At 30.5% G+C, this 22,029-nt stretch overlaps 1 protein-coding gene across 1 annotated transcript in view; it reads left to right on the top strand.

Moving 5' to 3' along the window:
• LOC126738470 (POU domain protein 2-like) overlaps window positions 1-22,029 on the top strand; it is a 118,513-nt gene that overhangs the window by 47,432 nt on the left and 49,052 nt on the right. The window contains exon 3 of the mRNA XM_050443833.1: window positions 18,379-18,486. Within this exon, the coding sequence (XP_050299790.1) occupies window positions 18,379-18,486 (108 nt within the window). The remainder of the gene's footprint in view (window positions 1-18,378; window positions 18,487-22,029) is intronic.

Genomic DNA, 22,029 nt, shown 5'->3' with positions numbered 1-22,029 from the left:
TTAGGGAATTATAAATTAAAATTACGTTTAATAAAGAAGTGGAACGAGACTGTAGGATTTAATTTTTGTCTACGACTCCACTGCAAGTATGGACTATTTCTTCACTAACAGGCATATTTGTTGTGTTTATATTTTTAAATTCTTTATAAATCAGTCAAACAGATTTAAATAAGAAAAGGTTAAAATTTTAGGAGTGATAAATAGCTGCCTGCAAGACTCTCTCATACAGACATTACTCAGACATTGGATCGCTTTTTCTTGCAAAATAAATTTACTATTAAAAAAGTCATGTGTGCATGAACCCTAAAAATACAAACCATATTGTAAATAAGATTCAATTGAACCGGAAGCCGGATATGATGGATATAGTAAAGAAAAAATTAGTTTGATCTCTATTCATTTCAAAGTTATTTATCTGTTTTTTCTTTTTATTAGTAAATACATAAGGTATGCAGGTAGTCATTAGTTTGTAAATTAAATTTAATTAATTAATGAGTGTTCGTAAAGTTTATTATTTCTGTTTCTTCCTTACAAATCTGGTGATGCCTAGTAGAGGCCAAATACGTATAATCCTTTGACTGTATATTTAATAAATTTAAGAGCTGTCACTTGGAGTTTGATTTAGTAGTATTTAATTTACGCCGGTCTTGTTGAGAAAAAATGAACTATTTCTTCAAGTACATACTACACAGTGTATTTCTTAATTTGAATTAATTACAAAATAAGAAGCCTAATAATATAGAACCCAAAAAAATATATTTGACTAAAATACATTTTTTTATTTAATAACAGGCACACGGTAAGATCGGCAGTGAAAAGTCAAACACAGGCTGACGCGATCATAAGTGACTTTCACGGACAAATTAAATCAAATTTCAATAAAATGTTGTTGTGGGTACCAATTATTATTAAAAACTGAGAAATATAAAGAATTGAATACCACATGCGCACTTTTTAGTTCGTTTATGTTATCAGTTTTGTATAATGCCCCTTCAGTCCGCATTATCCATAATATTTATAAATATTTGTATGCAACGCAAACAATTGTTATGTTATTTGTATGCAATATTAATATGGTAATACCAGTTTTTAAATTTGAATTTAAATATGTGCATATATTTTGTGCCTAAATAATCAGAACGCTTAGTTATATAATTTTTGTAACTCCTTATATACAAAGTTTCAAAAACCTTCTGCGCATAAAACTCAAGAATGTAAATGACACCCTCTCTCTCGATCAAAACCCGCGTCTAATATAAAATGGCGGTCGTCACTATTCGACGCTTTCCTCGTTTTTTTTTAGTTCATCCCATCCACCTCGCGACTTTAAACTGACGCCCTAAAGAAGAAGGAGGAGGCGCCGCGACGCCGAGCGCCTCCGTATGCAGATTTCAAAAAGGGGTGAGAACTAGTAAGTCGGGGAAGGCGCGGGGTTTGTTTGCATGTTGCGCGTGCGCTTATCACGCCCATTATATCTCTTATCGATATTATGTAAAAGCGGTGGAGCGCGGTGCATGCGCTCCTCAACACAAAAATTGACACGTTTTACATGTATATTTTTATGAGGTCCGACGGCGTCGCGACGCGCCTTGCGAAAGAGCGAGAGCAAGAATGTGTGTACATTGTTGCGCCCTGGATTTTTACTGTGAAGAGGTCAGATGCCAGTAATGGGCGGAAAAGATGCCAGTTAAGGTTTACATTTTTATTTTTTAAGGGAGTATGTGAAAGAATCGCTTTTTATTATTTTCTGCGATTTATACAGGGTCTTTTTCAACTTCGACCCTCTACATGGGATCACAGAATCTAAGAGAGTTATCACTAAGAGATAAAAATCGTTAACTTAAGACAAAATGTATATTTTTTGTCATGATTATCTTAAAATTTTATATTAACACAAACAATAAATTAACAAAAATAGGCTAACACAATTTTAAAACAGAAGTTTTTCTTAAATAAACACAGTGGAGTCAGAGGTACCTACAGACTTACGCAGAACTATTTAGACACTTATCCGCAGTATAGGATTCAATTTATAATAAATGTTAAGATAATTTTATTTAAAACATTTTTGTTTTATTTGACTTATTAATTACTGGGGCAGGCTGCTATTAAATTTTATACGTGAATAGGTAGGACTATCGTCTATGAGAGATAACCTATGTTAAGCGTAGATCATAATGCCTGATCTCGTATTATGTCCAGGATTTAGAAAATAGCAAAGAAAACTAGCGAACTGTTTGTGTACAAATATAAGGCAATCAAATATAAAATTTTCTGACAACGTGAGAACCTATAATTTCCTAAAGTGACCTCTGCATATTTAACAGTAGTCAGTCAGAACAGAAGAACTTCTTTTATTACTTCCTGCCCATCGCCAAAACATTACTCCATACCTTAAAGCAGAATAAACAGTTGCATAGTATACAGAGAGTAGTGCCTTTTGGTTAAGATATTGGTTTAAAGTTTTGAAAATGTAGCATATGCTACTTAATTTTCCCGAGAGCACCTCAGCATATTTTTCACATTCCAGATGTTATTCAATGTGCAAGCCTAGAAATTTAATAGTTTCTAAAAATTTTGTATTTTGTGTAGCAATGATCATACTGCTTGGTTGATTTTTTGTTGATTCTAGTGTGTGAAAGTTTACAAATATCGATTTTTCTTGATTCTGTAGCAGAAAACTGTTACTGTTAATAGTCAACTATTTAAAAAAAATTTAAATTTTTAATGGTTCCTAAGATAAACGAAATTTTGAAAAATCGATTTTAATTTTTTATGCGCTTATTTCTTGTCATTTACATTTTTGCATTTTTAAAATTCTCGTTTTAATAATGTATTACGACAAAAACATGTTTATTTTTAAAAACCAATATATTTGAAAAAAACTATATTTGTCGCAGTAAGCTATGCATAAACTATCAACAAATGTTCCACGTTATAAATATAAGAACAAATACATAACAAGAAATTAATACAAGAATGAATACAAATTCAAATTTAAAATTGTTTTATTGTCATAAACATAAAAGTTGTTAAAAAAAATGAATGAAGTTAAGAACAAAAATACCTTCTAAAACAGTCTAAAGCATACAATTTAAAAATAAAATATGGGCAAGAATACAAAAATATAAATATGGACATTTTACTAAAGTTACGCTGAAAGAATTTATTTAAAATATTGAAAGCTTCACCGAGTCACAGTTTTTTCAACTTCCTTCTAAATCTAAGGTCGCATTGAATATTTCGCAAATTTAAAGGAAAACATGTTTATTATAAAAAGAAAATAAATTATTTTTTCACTACGATTATGGGGTGATTGATTTCCTACGTTTTTCTAGATTTCTCTGTGTATTGCATTATTAGGAATATACGTGCATGAAAAGTATACATGTATTATTATATGCTACACAGTGGCATGTATGTGATATCGACATTAATTCATCACATATTTAAGGTGTAGTAATCATGTTTGAAAAAGTAGATATGTAATATGTAGTTAGCAGTATAAATTTTTTTTAATTGACGAAATTTTTATCTTTTTTAAACAAAATAGTATATAATATACGCAGTTTCTACAGTTAAAAAAAGATACCAAAACCAAAAATTTACTAAAAATCATCTCGCTGAGGAAACCTGTATTTAATAGTAATAATGTATGGTGTGTTACTTGGGTGGAATAGGAGATTTTAGAAATAATCCTAAATAAAAACTTAAATGTGAACAATATGTGTATGAATTTTGCGTCTAAGTGAAATAAGAATTAATTTTTAAATCAAAATGTTTTTTTGAAAATATTTAACTATTAATAGATCATAAAAAATAGAAAATTGGAGTTTTGTTCATTGTTTTACTAAAAGGACCTATTTCATGTTTTGTTGTTGTCATGGCAGAAAAATAGTATAATAAGACATTAGGTAGATTGTTTCTGAAGTACCAGTACTGTCCCTTTGAAGAAGTCGCACCTTATTATATAATGTGATATAAAATAAGTGATGTAAATCTCATATGTATTTAATACAATAAAATTATGCTAATGTTATATATTTGTATATTAAAAAATTAATTAACAATAAGTCTATAAAATATTTAATTTGCATAAAAAGTCTTCTTATTCGATAGGTACCATTACTGTAAAGAGGTGCATGAAAAAAACACATAGGTAGTTAGTTCAGTTTAAATATTACATATATTTAAAGCATACTCTATTATTAATAACTATTTATAATGTAAGTATTTTTTGAGGAATTCACTGGTAGTGATTCCTTGTGTTAGTGGTATCAACAATGGGATCGATCGTTATTACCTTTTATTTAAATACTTTATCTATATTTTTTTAACGTTGAATACCGATTGTATTAAAGAGTTATCATAATTTACTTAAAAAAATGTTTGATATCTTATTAAAGGGGAACAGTAGTATTGTTTTGTGTCGGTCAAAATAAGTGACAATTTTTTTTGCAAATTCTACATAAGCACTAGGCATCCTTGCATTAGAAATATTAGAAGCAAAAAGACTGCCCATAGTTCGGAAGCATGCTACTTCTAACCTTTTCAAACAGAGGGGCTTAAATATGTCCATAAGACGATACGGATGGACTGATTAAAAAAATTGTGATCCGAGGTTAATTTATGTATATCTCCTGTAAGATTCATAGATCAAATCTCAAAGACCTTACAAATAGGTTAATATCAGAAGCAGTGGGAACCATAATCGTACAAGTAGCACCATCGTACAAAGACTGCAGAGAGAGAGAGTTATATTTTGGATACCACAGAGACAGACGTGATACCACAGAGAATTTTCCCTTTCCAGTGACTTGTCACAAATTACATTTTAGAATTCCAATTAGAATTAAATCCAATATTAAAATCCATATACATTCTTTTTTATATATTGACTTTAAAACAATTCATACGCATAAGTTAAATAACTAGCAGGTACTCTTTTCCTTAAATATTCTCATTTCTAGAAATAAGAAAACATTGAACTCTTTTCGAGAAACTATAAATTTAATAAAATGAGTTTTCTTAATGGATCTTACGCACATTAATATCTAAAATGACAAAAATGTTAATAAATACATTTTAAATATTTGCCGCGCCATATGGCATTGTATTTTCCATATCGAATAAGGCAACTGGCATTGCTGACATTACCGCGACCAATTACCCACATTAAGTAAGCGAGCCCCGCCTATATCGATATACGACGACGTGAAAAATCGAGCAAAAAAACTTTCTCGACTGCCACATAAAACAACTTATTCGTACAGCTTTCATGCAAAATTTATTTAAATTACCGAGGAACGGCGGCAACTGTCCAGTTTAATTTATGTCGTTTACAAGATTTGTCACATCTAGGATACGTGTCTATGCATTTAAATGAATTTAATTTAAAAAAAAAGTACGTTACACGCTTAAGGCCAACGCAACCCTAAAAAACATAAAACATGATATATGTGTATGTATCAAACTCTTAAAAAAAATACGAGTATATAACCCATTGTAAACACAGTTGCTACACTTAACAAAAGGGTATTTTAAACACACGTCTAGGCGACCCTTCGTTTCGCGTGCCTCTATGGTCTATTGTTAAAGGTTTTTTTTTTATTCGATTGGGAGGTACAGCACGGTTTCAACCAATCGCGGGGCATTTTGCATAAATTATAGAACCTTAACGAAAGGGTTAACTATCGGTTTTCAAAGTTAAAATGGTGGACGGGGTATGGAATATCAGTTTGCATGCATGCGATCGACTTCTGGGAAAAGGCCTATATGTATTTTTAAGGAGGCTAAATGGCGTGGCGTATGAAAAATGCTGTAATTTTCTTAATATATGGGCAATAAAATGGTATAAGTTAGTTTAAAGTTATAGTTTAGTACTTTAGGTATGTCTATATATAAAAGCTGTTTTTAGCTATTCAAGGATTCCGTTCCCTTCCGTTAAAAATTCTTAAGGTTATAGAATAGTAATAAAAGACTCTTATCTTTAAAGCAAGCTAAATAAGGAACCATACGTATTCTACCTTACAACATTAATTTTTATGCAAAATTAAACCTTAAGGTCCAAAGAAAAATTAAGCAAAAATGCAATTGTTTTTCTCTAAAACATGAAATATGAACAAGAAACATATCTTTTTACTTTAAACTAAAAAAATAATAAATTATTAAAAAAGAGACAAATATTTAAAAATAAGTGCATAAAGTCTAATTAGGTTATGCTTATAAGAAAGAACCCTTATGGATTTTAAAGAGCTTGGCAATGTAATTGAAATATTTATAAGCATATATGTAATATATATAAAAAAAAATTATTTTTGAGCAGAACAGGACGCTGTAGATACTGCAAAAAGCTTACCAGTATTACCATTATTCTCATAGTTTTTGTACCGTTTTGCTCGTATTTTGTAGTTTAAATTGTTTACATAAGTTTCTTTTAAAGAGATCTACTCTTTTAAGAGTTCTACTTACATTTAGTTTAATATTTTTATCTATAGTGCCTAGTTTTTAAGTACTTTATATATATGTTATATTATTGTAATTGTCAGCATTCTCTTGAAATAATTGCTAGCTATGCGCATAAACAATAAATAAAATCCTAAACACTTCTAAATTTTTCTATAAGTCTTTAAAAGGGATCGTATCCCTTCACATTTTGATCAGTTTAATTAGTTTTGTTGTTTACTTTAGAAACAGTTAATCGACAGTTAACGCGAATCGGGTTACAGTTTTTGACGTTGTCAATAAAGCCGTTTTTCTGGCATAAAGGAGTATTTTTATAGTAAGTGTAGGAGTTTGTTTTAAATAATTCTGACTATAATCTTCTATCATAAAAAACAAAAATCTATGCCCTAAGACACAAATACTTAAAGATCGGTGCATCATAACCATTTAAGTTATGCTTTCAGAGAGATGCCCTAAGTATTTCGATTAAGAACGTTGAAATAACACTCTTTTTAGCTCTTTCAAATATTTCAGCAAACTTACTATTTAAACTCACTTAACTTACCTCATAACACGATGATATTAAATTACTAGTGAGGTATAAAAAATTTAGGCAAAAATACTAAGTTTTTTTTTTCTTAAATTTACAGGTTATGGCGAAAATTAATAACTTTTTTCCATTTTAATAAAAAACACAATATTGTTGACCGCTAAAGATAAATACCTAAAAACTAATGTTCTATAACCATTTAAGTTATGGTTGCAAGAAATCTCATCAAGGCGAATTTGAAACGTAATTTGACTATATATAATCAAATTATATTTTTAGCCATTTTAGACAGCTTGCTCCCTAAAAATGCTTACCTTTAGGTTTGTAAAATTAAAAAAAAATATAATTATTTAATTTAATTTAACTTAATCTAAAACAATTAAATCTAGACCCTAAAAAATATTTAATAAAAGCGTATCATTTATACATTTGAATGCATATAGAACATTTTATACTCTATAGTGGAACAAAGTATTATATCGTGATCAAGCATGACAAAGTGATTTAACCCGTGTTAGTTATTTTTTCTATACACAGATTGCTTCCAAAAAAATTGAACCAATGAACTCTAACCTCAGATATTCCCTTAAGCCAAATTATAATGGTCAACTGCAATGAATTATCCTTACCAATCATAAATCAATGCATCATTATTAATTTTATTTATTTCTGCTTTAACTTCTACAGTTCCTGATCCCAAGTAATGTCTATTTACGAATATATATCCTAACATACATTTCATGTTCTTTCAAATTTCTAATTACTTAAAATAATTTAATTTGGTTTTTCCGGTTTGGTTCCAGTATACACTTTTAGGCAAATGTTTTTCCTTTTTTTTTATTTTAGTTCAGTAAAACTTTATTTAGTTCTTGGTCGAGTTCTTGGTGATATCTTTATTGCAGACTAAGACTTAACTACTACAGAGACTACTAAAAGATCTATTTACAGTGCAGCCAATCTGGATATAGTACTACATCCATAGCTCTCTAAGTACTTTTAATATTTTCTCAAGAGGAGATCCTCAATATCTTTAATAAAAAAATTTCTAATATTTGGTAAAGTATACTGTGTTCTTTTAACCTCTTTTGAAATAATCTTGTTCTGCTTAACTTAAAGTTACTGTTAAATTCCAACGGATATTATGGCAGTACTCTTCTAACTATTGTGACTCAAAGATTTTTAAGGAATTATAAAATCCTAAAAAAAGACACACAGCATTTGTAGATGTTACAGTAAGCTTACAATCCCTCTGTTACTTTTCTTACCTCACTATGTTTATTTTGTGTGTAAAAGATGTAGCTTCCAAAGAAAATTAATTGATTTAAAAGAAAATAAAAATATACACAATAAATAATAAATATTTAGACAAACTTATATCATATCCAGTTAAGTTATGCATTCAGAGAGTTTTTAATTCAGTATATGCAAGAATAAAAGAGAAATTATCCGCGATCAAATTCCCCAGAAATCACAATTCATGAGATGCAAAAGGCGACTTTTGAAATGAAAAATAACAAAAGTCCTGGAGAAAATGAAGTGTCCATTGAAGCTCTTAAACTATGTAGCAAAAAATAACTAATAAAAACTCATATATATAAAAAAATGACCATCCTGTTAGTCTGCTGTTTTACATACAAAAGCTGTTCAATTGAATCATCGCAAGTAGATTAAAAGTGAAACTAGATCTTTATCAGCTAAGGGAACAAACTGGATTTCGACCAGGTTATAGCATGAACTATTATCGCTAAGTTTTAAAGAATCTTATCGAACAGTTCATTAAATATAATAAAACGAACCTGCTTAAAAATACGTTTAGATTTGTAAATTTGGAAAATCTAGGATTAGACCCAAACGGTGAAAGCTTAACACACTTAAGATTTGGAGATAGGAAATTCTGAATGTGTCATTTAAATGTGTCTCAAAAAGGCATGGTTCTAATATCAGATAACCTCGACCATACTATGGACATGCTACATCAGATAAACTGTACCTCCCATAATGTCGAACACAAACCCTTATTAGATGAAGGTGTATACATAATAATAATAATAATAATAATAATAATAATAATAATAATAATAATAAGACGTTTATTAGCCACCAATACAAAAAAAAGCATAATTACAGAAGGTAATATGATTATATACATGGAATTGAATATTATAATATTAAACAAAGAGAGCATATTAAAAACAATAGGTTATATAAAAAATTTAGTTAACACAGGTAAGGCAACTAATAAGCCATGCATTCAGACTTCCAGAAAAGAAGGAAACAACTTCCTGGATTCTGATAGGTGGTGTCCATGTAGAAGAAACTATCTTATTGAAATATATTTGCCACGAAATCCGTATAAACAGAGACAATCAAACAGCGAATTGCTTAGGCGAATAGAATTCACGTAAGCAGAATTTGTGAACTTAAGATCCATATTCAAGTCAGATTTATTCATTTGTCTAAAAAGAAATGAGGTTTTCAACCAACATGTTTTGCCTGTCCTAACTTATAGTGCTGAGACTTTGATATTAGCAAAAAAGTATGTACAAAAAATTAATGTGGCATAGCGTGCAAACGTCAATGCTGAGATTTTAGAGATCACATCACAAACGATGAGCTACATATCTATCATTTATATACAAGGTAGTACGTAGTATAAATAATAGCAATCATAAAGTGGAACTGGGTGGGACACATTACGAAAATGCAGGACAGCAGATGGACCAAGAGGACCATAGAGTAGTGAGCTAGATAGGACGCGTACAAAAGCAGCGACCATCAAGTAGATGTAAAATATCAAAGTGATCACCATTTTTCCTAGCTCTTGGTATCATAAAATGGCATAAATCCACGTTTTAATATTTAATTTTTTTTTGTATTAAAACCAAGCTAGTAATGAAAGGTCATTCCTAGAAATTTCCTTATACAAGGTGCCCCAAAACCTTAGTGTAAGACACTTGTCAATCTAGCCTTAACTACAAGAAAGATCGTCCCTTTCTATTATACCCCACACACACACTTCCAACACACGTCGCCAAAATAAAAGGTGTCCCAGACCCAAAAACCGTTTTAATACGTCCGTAGATCGGACGAAAACCGTATTTGCCACATGCCAACACAAAACTCTATTTACGATTTTTTACAGTTCGGAGGCATGTGGTCCATTGTCGGAAATTTTACCTGGGGCAAAATCAACCCTTAATGCGGCGAACGCTCTGTAACCCCCCCTTTATGAATTCAACCCTTATTTTGCACACTACGTTATGTTAGTCAGCTGGATGTTTGTCGAGTAATGGCGTGTGTTCGGCTTGTTTGTTTTATTGATAAATTAATAAATATGTCTCTGTTGAAACGAAACGACAGTGGAAATAAGAGAAAAAACTCCTTAGCGAGTTGTTATGGTAGAGGGGATGAAACAGACAGACTCGCGTTAACTAAGGGTCGCTTCTAATCAATAATACCCGCGCTCGCCCGCCTTTCCCTTTACCCTCACATCACTTCGGTGAAAATCACGCAGCTTCCAAGATGTAAGTGCCACAACAAATAATTTTCCGAGCCGAATGAGGTTTTTAACCTTTCTTTGCCTTGCCTTGAGGAAAGTTTATGTTGTGTTTGTGTGTAGTAAAAGCCGACCTTCATAGTGGAAGTCCGACTTTCCTATTTTTGGCACAGGTTTTCTGCTTTTATGAGGGCGAGTTTCATTCAAAACTGCATTAAGGTTTATTGAAGATATAGGGTGATTGAAGTAACATAAATGTCTAATAAAATATTATTGAGAAATATTATCAGGCTTTCTCTTTCTCTGCTTTTTAAAAGGCTATTTTAAAGCATAACTTTATTGAACATGATACGCCGTTCTTTTTAAGTAAACGCCTTTAGTAGTTTTTATCAATCAATTTTGTTGCGAAATATACTCATTAACAATTTGATTATTTCTATGTGCATTGTGTATATTTGTACATTTTAATGGATATGATAATGTGTTTTTTATAACTTATAGGAGTAATTGTTCATGCATGTGAAGAAATGGAGCAATGAATATGAAAAATGTCATCTATATAAAGGCTTTAGAGATCTTAAAATGAGCGGAGTTGCTCAAAGGAAAAATTACAAATATAGTTTTAGGAGTCTTAATTCAGGATTTATTTAAGATGACATTGTATTTACGTGAAAAGTGGAAAACGTATCCTGTCCAGGCTTTAAGAATCTCCTTTAAGGATTTCTTGATTTTTATTTAGTTACTGGTGAATATAATTTAGAAATATGTGCATAGTGAATGCAAGCAAATTTAAAAGTTGATAGGGTGTTTAAAAATTATTCCTAGAATTAAGTCATTCGAAAATTAGCTAAATTTAATACATAATACTTGAAAGGTAAACATTTCCTTAGCTGATCCATTTATCCTAAATTCCAAAATGCCACAAATAACATTGACAGGAGTAACTTACGAGTCTCATAAATGCAGCTTCTATTTGTTGAGCTACGCGTTTCGCCTTACGGCATCATCAGAATCAGGTAGCTATGGTGAAACACTAATTTAGAAGAAAAGTATACTTTATTTTAATACAATGACACACACCAAAAAAACATTTATAACTTCGTGTATTTGTGATTGGACTTTTTTAAGTCTTATATTCTCTAGATTGTAAAAAGTTGATTTAAAAATTAGAGAAATCCTGGCCGTCGAAGCTGAAAATGTTCATGAAATTAGAGATATTACCAACGAAAAAATCCTCAGAGCAAAAATTACGTTTTTTTAATTCTATATTAGACAAGAATAATACTTTCAATTATAATGCTAAACATTTGAAACTTAACCAGCTAAAATGGACCAATATGATCTTATTGTTACTAAAGCCGATAAAGAATCTTGTCTAGGTGTTATGAATCGCACAGGTTATGTGAAGAAGGTTGCGCATTTTCTTTACACCAAAGAGTTTCATTGTTTGACTAGAGATCTTACAACTTCATTTTTCACCAAAACGTAAAGTATCCTAGATTAGTCTTTGTTAAAATTGAAATTGAAATTGGTGTTAGAAAAGAAGCTTTTTACTCTATGTACTCTAGAACTCCCCAACTCTACAGTTCATAAAGAAGGACAGCCAATCAGAAAAGTGATATCTTTTGTGGATTCTTCTTGCTACAAACTTTCTTCTTGGTTTAATGGAGTATCGAGGAGAGGTAGCAGGCTTTAAAAGCAGTTTTAAGTATTCCATCGAATTTGCTAATTTTTTTAAAGCTAGAAATATAACAGACAATGCAATTCTAATTTCTTTAGATGTCAAGAACCTTTTTCCCAGTATACTACCTACTGGCTGCATTGAATGAATACTAGCAATTTTAAGTACACTATGGTTGATCTCTTCAGCCTTAATTTGCTAATTAAAAATGGCTTTAGACCAAAACAAGCTTGCTTAGCCATCAGATCATGCCTTTTCCCTTTTTTGCATAAAGTTTTATAAATAGCCTAGAGAATAAAATTGTTAACAATACTTTCGCCAAACAGACTATAGCATATAGGAGATATGTGGATGATATTTGTGTGGTTTAGGAAAACAATGAAGATCAAAATTTCATGCACCATGGAACCACTTCAACTTGTAAACTTTTTTTTTAAATATCCATAATCTTACAATAGCTTAAGACTGTAAATACTTAAAAAAAGCACAAGGAATAAAACCGAATAATCTTTAAAAATAAGGTGTACTCCTTGAATTGTAATTAGTGCTCGGCTGTGTATTATGATTAGTCTGAAGGAAGAATTTTCACTCGAGTGAAAGAACATCTAAGCTTTTTTAACAAGTATAGAAACACAAATGATAACGAAACAAAGTCAACGCTTGCAACGTCGTCTTTTGTCAACTGGTCATAATTTTTCAGTATTGCAAGATGTAACTATTTTACATGAAAAACTGGATCTCCAATTTAATACTGCTCATAAATACATGTAACATTCTATTTAATATAAGATGCTAAAACACATTTTCTTTATTGTCACTTATTCATTCATTTGTTAGTAGTTTTTCTCTTAATAATGTTCACTAATTTGACATTATCTCTGTTGAATCATAAAATATTGCAGTATAGATTCAAGCAGTAAAAAAGTTAATATAACCGAGAAATATTAAAGATCCAACAACACATCTCTAAAGAACCTTTAAAGGTTTTTCAGAATCATTATTCTATTCATAGTAGATCGCTGAATATTTGCTTAGGCAATTTTCCAAGATCAACCTAAAGATCTATAGCTTTGAGGCTAAAATTTAATTCGTAATATAGTCAAATGCCTTGGTAAGGTCAAGAAAACTGTCGAGGGAAAGAAAATATGTTAAAAATTATAGAGGAATGTTGTATCTAACCCATGCATAAAATAAAATTGCTTCATATAGGTCAAATTATTGAGGGTTTTCGTTAAAGAAATGTCAATACATACTCTTACTTCAGTTCATACCCGCATAACTGAGTTTTACTTTTTTTAATTCTAAATATTTTCAGGAAATTCGAATATCTTATTCCAGGCATTTGAGAACCTGGAATAATTCTTTTACTACTTATAAGTGTTTCACAGGCTTCTGAGTTACTTCGAGTGCATGTAATAATCTTTTAAAGCCTCTTTCGGTCAGTTACCTCAAAAATAGCATGAACAGTATTTAGTTTTTCTCTAAACCTAAATGATACCAAGAACGAGCATAGTCTCAATTTAATATATTTTTCTAGAATTCCATTAATATGTACTTTTTAACGTTATGGCCCCGCGATTCGATCAACCATTCAATTTTAAAAATCAATTTTTTATTTACCAAAAGTGAGTAAATTTGGTATGTTTTTCTTGTAAATTGGTGTGTAACCATAGCTACATGGTTATAATTTAGGTCTGCTGATGCCGTAAGGTGAAACACGACTTTGCCTTTGAGTTTAATTTTCACCTTGTTGTATATCTAAGTGTCTTAAAAAATAACTAATGAATGTTTCGAACAAAGTTCCAATACACCAGAATATTATATTTTGGCATAACCTTAATGGCTATAACACCCAGTTTTTTTAATAATTTATCAAATTTAATTCAGAAAGTAAACAAATGTCGTTTTCCTACTACTAAAGGAAATGAACAAATAAATTTATTTGTTCATTTCCTTTAGTAGTTGTTAATTTTCACCTTGTTGTATGTCTAAGTGTCTTAAAAAATAACTAATGAATGTTTCGAACAAAGTTCCAATACACCAGAATATTATATTTTTGCATAACCTTAATGGCTATGATACCCAGTTTTTTAATAATCTATCAAATATAATTCAGAAAATTAACAAATGTCATTTTCCTACTACTAAAGGAAATGAACAAACTATTTTAGTGATATCAGAAAGGTAACACAAAAGTGATATTAAAATTTGTCATGTAATTAAGGAAAAATTACTTTGATACAAGATTATTTTATAATCCTATGTCAATTTAATAATATTAATATAATATTTACGCATAACTTTATTGGATGATACACTCTTTCGCATCACTAACTTCCCCATGTTAAACCTGTATTGAGATTTATTTCCTATATTGGGCAGCTCTGAAGACACTCACGCAGCAAATATTGATGTGGAACCTAAAATGTAGAATAAATATCTTTATACGGAATTCTTATTGTATGTACATAATGTCCTTACACTCCTATTAATAAGAAAGAGTCCAAATATGATTTAATAAACACTTTAACAGGCCCTCTTGACCTTTTTCTTATTTCGACAATGCCGTCCCTTCCTAACCTGCGAACACGAATTTTTAACCAAATAAAACCGGGTCATTGTAAACAGCGGGACGAGCGAGGGCATAGAGAGGGTTTCCAACCGTTAGATGCACCCGCAATTTATTTAGGGCTCCGAATCAAATTCGGGCTTCTCTTCAAAGGAAAACTCCGACGAAAATAGCCCCCATTTTACTTTTATTTAACCGGAGGGGTGAGCGGGGGAAGAAAGGGGGAGGGAGCGAGGCAGTGGGTTCTTATCTGGAGTTCAAATCGCGGGTTAGAGAAGTCCAGGCCGTATCGCCTCTAGCAGGAACTCTTGACTACTAACTTTCGGGAAATTGGAGATTAAAGACTCCTTTTGAACGCTTTTATTTTCAGATAAGTTTTGTTTAATTTCGCTAAGTAACAGATAATTCTTCTTAGCTAATAAGCTTAAAATTTTATTAAGATATATTCAAGATAAATTATTACAATGTTTACAGGCCGTTTACGTTATTATATTTTGCGCACGTAGCGAAAACCGTACCGTGCTTGATACTCTGTAATTATTTAATTATTTCATGCAGCTGCTACTTCAGACATTATCCTATGATTACACAAAGTATATTACCAGTTTATGCGCGTATTTCAATACTAACTAACTCCAGAGTTAAAAAAAAAATAGATTTTTCGTATTTCTAATGGACGACTTCCCATTCCCAAGAAATATGAATGAAATAATTCTCAAAACATTATGTAAATGACTTATAATCATGGTCATCAAGTTGTCTCCAGTCTAATGCCAGAAAAAAACAAAGCTAATGTCCCAACGAAGATGTGTCACGATGTTTAAACGGCGGCAGAACTGAATAAACAGAGATGGTGGTACCGGAGAGGTGTTATTACCAAAAATAATAATGGTGACTCCGGCTACCGACTTGAATACATTCTTCTTTGAAGCAATTATGTATTTTTTGTGGTGGTAATAATAAATTCAAGATCCTGTGTGACCTTCTCATGAGAAGATCTTTGTGGCAGGTCTGACTGAAGAATGGTTAGTTTATTCTAAATGTAAAATTTGATCTTCAAGGTTGCTATCTCAAAGTACAAAATAACTAGCTTCGAATAAGAAATCTGAAAAGGCACAGAGGCCATCACACAAAAATTGCTTACATCTCTTTTGGTAGTCGAATTACTATAGCAAGTATAAGAGTAAAAGTTATGGGCTTAGTAATTATAAGTACTTAATTGGATTGAGAATAGCTAACCTAATATTGATAATAGCTACTAAAGCCCTAAATCCAATATTTCTGGATGTATCCAAGGTTTTGTACTCAATATTCCCAACAACAAAATTACAACATAAATATCTTTGTTTTTTTTTTTTAGTAGACTCCAATCAAACGTAGTAAGGTAAAAATTATAAAATAAGTGATTGCTCTTAAGAATCTTGATAAATCTTGATAAAAGTAATGACAGTTTATAAATTATGGCCATTTAAATACTGCTTCACGTCATTAGGACCTCTCTACGTCAAGCTCAGAATTTTTTGTTGATATTTTCTGATCTATCTCATCTAAAATCTTAAAATAAACTTTATTGGATTAATAATAGCAAACTGTACAATATTGATTTTAACTGTTAAACTTATAAAACTCACACCTCTGGAGACATCAGAGCTGTTGTACTATCACCATTTTTATATAACAAACCTTTCACAAGATATAAATAAATTTTGGTTTACGTCAGCACACTATTACTAAATTAAGCCCGTGCTTGATTTTGATCCACTGAGAGTCTTAATTGGTTATATTGAATATTTTGGAATAAATAGACTTTTTGCTGATAGGGTTCAAAGTGTGAAGCATCTGATGTGATAAAAAATTTAAAATCTAAAAACGAATAAGAGAATTATACTTTATTTAAGGTGTAAAACAACTCTAAAAATAAGATATCACCAGTTACTCGCCTATAACATACGAAAACGTCTTAATGGCATAACTTAAATGTACCCGATATACTTCTTCTTATAATCATTTAATTAATATTTAAGCAGTTATAATTCAGATAAAAATAAGTACCGGCCTTCTAAAACACTTCATCGGTTATTCAACCATTCACTTTTGTTCCCTTAAAAATTACCAAATAAACATGATCTGAGATATTTTTTCCCCCAAAAGCGTTATAGAGTAAATGATTACCTTTGGAATTTTTTTTTAATCCAGATAAATGAATCTATGGTTTAGAAATTATGGACGTTTGAAATTTGCTGTACATCTATAGGGTCTTTCTACGTCAAGCTAAGAGTTTTTTATTAATAACTTTGGATCAGCTTAATCTAGATTCATAAAATATACTTTGTTAAGTTAACAATAACTTACTCTAAAGCAACGATTAGCTAATAAAGTTATTAAAGCTCTAAACCCAATACTCTTGGAGATATCTGAGCTATTGTACTTAATATCAGCCTTAAATAAATCACAATATTAAATCTTATAAATAACAACTACCAATTCCTCTATAACTTCTTTAGTAGTTGATCTATGGACATATAAGTAAAGTTAAAAACTGAGGCAAAATCTACAAGAATCCATTATGACCATTTTTTATGAAAAACCTTTTATAACATATAAATAAATTTTGCCTTACTTCAACATACTGTTATTGAATGAAACGTGTGTTTTTGTTTGATTACTTGTAATTCACAAGACCTAATACCATAAAATATTCCTCATATAATTGAAAAATTCTAGCCTAAAAAATACTACCAGAAACTAAATTAATTCAATTGAATATTTTCAAATAAATAGACCTTTTTGCGTTCAAAGTCTCAATTATTTGACGTATTGCAAATATAAAATCTAAAGAAATGAATAAGAATATTTTTATGAATGAAAGAAAATTATACTGAGATCCAGAAGATCTTTAAAAATAAGACTTTAGTCACGCCGTTACTCGCCTTTAATATACCAATACGTCTTAATGGCATAACTTAAATGTACCCGATACACTTTTTCTTATCGTCATTTAATTAATATCCAAGCCGTTATAATTCCGATAAAAACAGGTACCTACCTTCTAAAACACCTCATCGGTCATCAAACCGTTAATTTTTTTCCCAAAAAATTACCAAATAAACATGCTCTAAAATATTTTTTTTTCCAAAAGCGGCATCGTTTTTGGGGCCCTAATTGTTTCCAAAGTAATTTCGGGGCCTATTTTTAATTGCCTTTTAACTACAAGTGTACCGTTTTGATTCTAGGTTTGATAAATCACCTCGTACAATTAATTTTTTTATTGTTCGAACGTCCCGGATCGCTTGATTGGACGCCAAATTGGTTTCGGTAGTGTCACGACAGTATTTTTTTTGCCGGAATGTGTTATTAAAGCGTCTTCTATTGCCTAAATTGAGATTTTTTATATACTTTAACGATATTTATTAATAATTCTCTATAAGGGCCATAGTTTCATTAATCCTTTATTGAGGATAGTCACCTGCATATGTCCAGCATAAGCAACCCCCACAGTACCTGCATCCATTACTTTTGACACTTATATTTTGAAATATTAGGCATTTATCAAAGTGGCAGTAGTGCCCACTTAAGTTATGCTTATTTAAATTATTATGAACGGTGTAAAATGCTAATAATTAACTCTTCTATTGTAGCCAAACTATGGATGAACGAGAATGACACACCATGGCGACCAGATATCCAACAACAAACCTTGGATGAGTCCAAGGCTGCCCTTCAAGCAAGGCTAGGATTGTCTCCAAGTAAGTGCCGCAGTAAAATTATAATTTAAACACCTGTAACTTCCAAATTTCTTCCCCTCATATTTAAACTAGGTCACCTGTAAACCCTAAAAAGCACCCCTTAATACCGCATAATAACCCAAACAAATTCATGTTTGCCTCGGTTAATATACCTGTAAGCTGTTTTGAATATACCTATTAACTTTTTTACATAACCCTAACACCCCTTTTATAAAAAAATGATTACCCCGCATGCATATTCAAAGGGGTGCGGAGATCCTGAGAGGGTAGATTTAAATAAGTTTGCCTAAGGTTAATTCTTGTCGCGTGTCAACCCTTTTGGGAATTTGAATAGAGCCATTGATACTTTTTTAGGTCGTCGAAGGGTTTTTTGGCACCTTGTAGTCATTTTTAATACTGGGGGATGCTACAATGGTACGTGAGCAAATAAACGTAGAAATATGCAATCAATTATGATAATAATTTCTAAATGAATAAACCTTAATCTTTATTTCTAATATGAGCTAAATAATTAAAATTGATATTCAACGGGTCCATTTAATCCTGACGTTATATTTTTTATCAATGGCGTTTTTAAAAATAAAATAATTTTTTTATGGAAATCTCATGTTTACGTCCTTGAAATTAGCAACGATTTTCAATGAAATAATGATGGATTTATAAATATAAATAAGGTATTTGTTATACATGAACATACTTTAACATAACTCATGACAAAATATACTATTGTGTGCGTTTAAGTGCCTATTTTTTTTTATAAATCCATCAATCGAAGGCTTTAAAAATTTTAAATATAGATAAGTAGCATGACTTGGAAAGACGCCATTTAACATGTTTACTAACCTGAGACAATAATACATATTTAATCAATTAGAGTCAATATTTATTTAAATGTTCATCATTCAGGGAAATATTCAATATGAATAACAACTTTTAAAGGCAAATATAGGGTGAAAAAGTGCCTTAATGTAACTTCAATTAATAAATATAGTGCACAAAGTTTTCTCCTGCTTAGACTTAACTAAAAAAAACTCGAATTCTATCTCTCCCCCTCAGGATAAAAGGGAAACCTTTTAACTCAAGTATAATTCAATTTAAATAAAAGAAAGTGTCCGAAGGTAGGGCGGGTCCCGCGAAAGAAGGGCAATCAGCCCTAAATCGAGGGACAAATGGACGCATGAGGAATGGAACGTGGCGACACGATAAAGATTGACTGTTTTACTACCCCACTCGAGAAAAGGTTCTTAAACCTTTTGCATTAAGCAAGTGAGTCTGGTAAATGGGGTGTCGAATATGTTTTTAAAAGTTTATTTTCGCGAATACCCTCCCCCCTCTACCTTCATCGAACATTTCGATTTCAATAAGCCGGATATTTTTCAAACGAGAACTTACGACCTCGTCGAGGTATATATCAATAAGTCCTATCAATGCAATAAGGCGCAGTGGACCGGTCCGAAGTTCGGGGTCCCGGAGGATATTCCAGGATGTATACATGTGTTTTATACCCGGAGACCTGGACTGTTATAGTATCGTTTATATTCTTGTTAAACATGTTTTATTGGGGGTGTAAAGTTAGAAAGGGGTTATTTATGGAGAATGTGAGATATGATATTGACTGTGAATAGGCAGGTCTTCCTTATAATAATATTATTAAATTTTTACAAAGAAATTAGCTTTTCCACGTATTGTCTATAATTGGCACAGCTCGACTTAACAATTACTCTTTTAAATACTCTGCGATCATTTATAAATTATATTGCCTCGTTATATCATAATATTTATTTTAAATAAAAATAGGTGTGTCATATGTAGAAAAGTTATGCATATTTAGGCTATAGGAGAACTGCTCGTCTTGTTTTATTAGATTTAATTAAAGTTAAATTTTAAATATTGTTTAAATTCTGTGATTTGTTCTGGTTCAAACTCTTCTTCCATTTTCATTGATTTTATATTAATTTGATTCTGCATTTTGTACCTTGGATGGTTATCATAAGTTGTATTCTTTTATTTAACACAAGGTTCCTTTCTTTTCTCAGGATTAGATTTGGTAATATATCTAATAATAAAGATGTTAATATTAAGGTAAAGTGTAAGATTATATTTTCTATTACTAAGATTTATATTTTCGTCCTGTCTTTACTGGGTACAAATGTGGAAAAAAATAGATTTAGCAATTAAGGCAAAGTATAATAAATTAATAAGTGTGGAATACGCAGAAGCGGTATGCATATTAAGGCTATAAAAAATGTCGGCTTGTTTGATTATATCTAATTAAACTCTTAATACTATTCAACTTTCGAATATTTTTTGCAATATCAGATTTTTATATCAATTTGTTGCTGCATTATGGTTCTTGAATAGTTATTAGAGTTGTATTCCTTTATGTAAGGTAAAGTTTTCGTCTCAGCTCAAGACTTCACCTTAAGAAAATTCACTTTTCTTAACCCTTTATAAGTTAGAAAAAGAAAACAATTACTATTTTCTCCGACAGTCTTAACGAAACCTAAAAAAAGAATATCTTAAGACATTTTACTAATTTTAATTTATCCTTCCTTTTTATACCAAAATGATGAAATGAAATAAGAATAAGTAGCTTAGAAACAGAAGAGTTATGCATATTTAGGTGAAAAAAAGCCACTAAGCTTGTTCTATTTTATGAATATGTCTGTATTATTGCGTCTCCTTTGGTCCTCTGTCTAGAAGAGTAGTCGTATATAATTTAATTATTTTAATATTTATTTTTCTAATTGATTAATCAATTTACAAGAAACCGTCTCCTCTGTCCAGGATTATGTTCAGTTCAAATTATTGGATACAATGCAATGAAAATATTAGAACTTAGATTTGGTAATATATTTAATATTGAAAATGTACATTTCAAAGAAAAAAAATAAAATTCCTACTTAGTTTTTGATTTTTGTACTGTCTTTGATTATTTGCAAACATAGAAAAATTAGTTTTACTCTAAAAGCAAAGCTCAAAGAAGAAGATTATCTCAGCAAAGCCCAAGATTGTTCCAAATAAACTTGAAATATAATCTTAACAATTTTTTTTACTAATTACAAAATATCCTACTTCGTTTTACTTCAATAATTAAATGAATTAAAAATTAGTGTATCGTCTAGAAAAAACTTTGTATATGTGAAAAATGCATATTTTAAGAAGCTTATTAGAATTTCTCTGTATAATAATTGGTATATTTCTCATTTGTCTCAACACTTAGTCAAATACACTTTATTTCTTTTCTCTTATTTTTCCAATATTTCAATCAATCATTTTGATGCTGGATTATGGTCCTTGTGTAAGATGCACCTCTCTGTCTATCTCCAGTTGAAAATCACTGCTCTTCTTTTTTTTGTACTTATCTCTACTTAAGTAACTCCAATGTAATTTAAAGTTAATTTACAGTCCTGTTGAAAGAAAACAATTACTTTTGTGTGGTAACTTGGATTTGGTAATATATAAAAAAAATTAAAATTCGAATTTTAAGAAAAAAAGTAAGACTGCTGCTAAGATTCCATTTTTCACCTGTCTTTTGCAGTG

This window comes from Anthonomus grandis, chromosome 7 (assembly GCF_022605725.1).
Source record: "Anthonomus grandis grandis chromosome 7, icAntGran1.3, whole genome shotgun sequence".
In the NCBI taxonomy this organism is placed as follows: Eukaryota; Metazoa; Arthropoda; class Insecta; order Coleoptera; family Curculionidae; genus Anthonomus; species Anthonomus grandis.
Note: the sequence above shows the minus strand (reverse complement) of the source record. Positions and strands in the feature narration are given on the sequence as shown.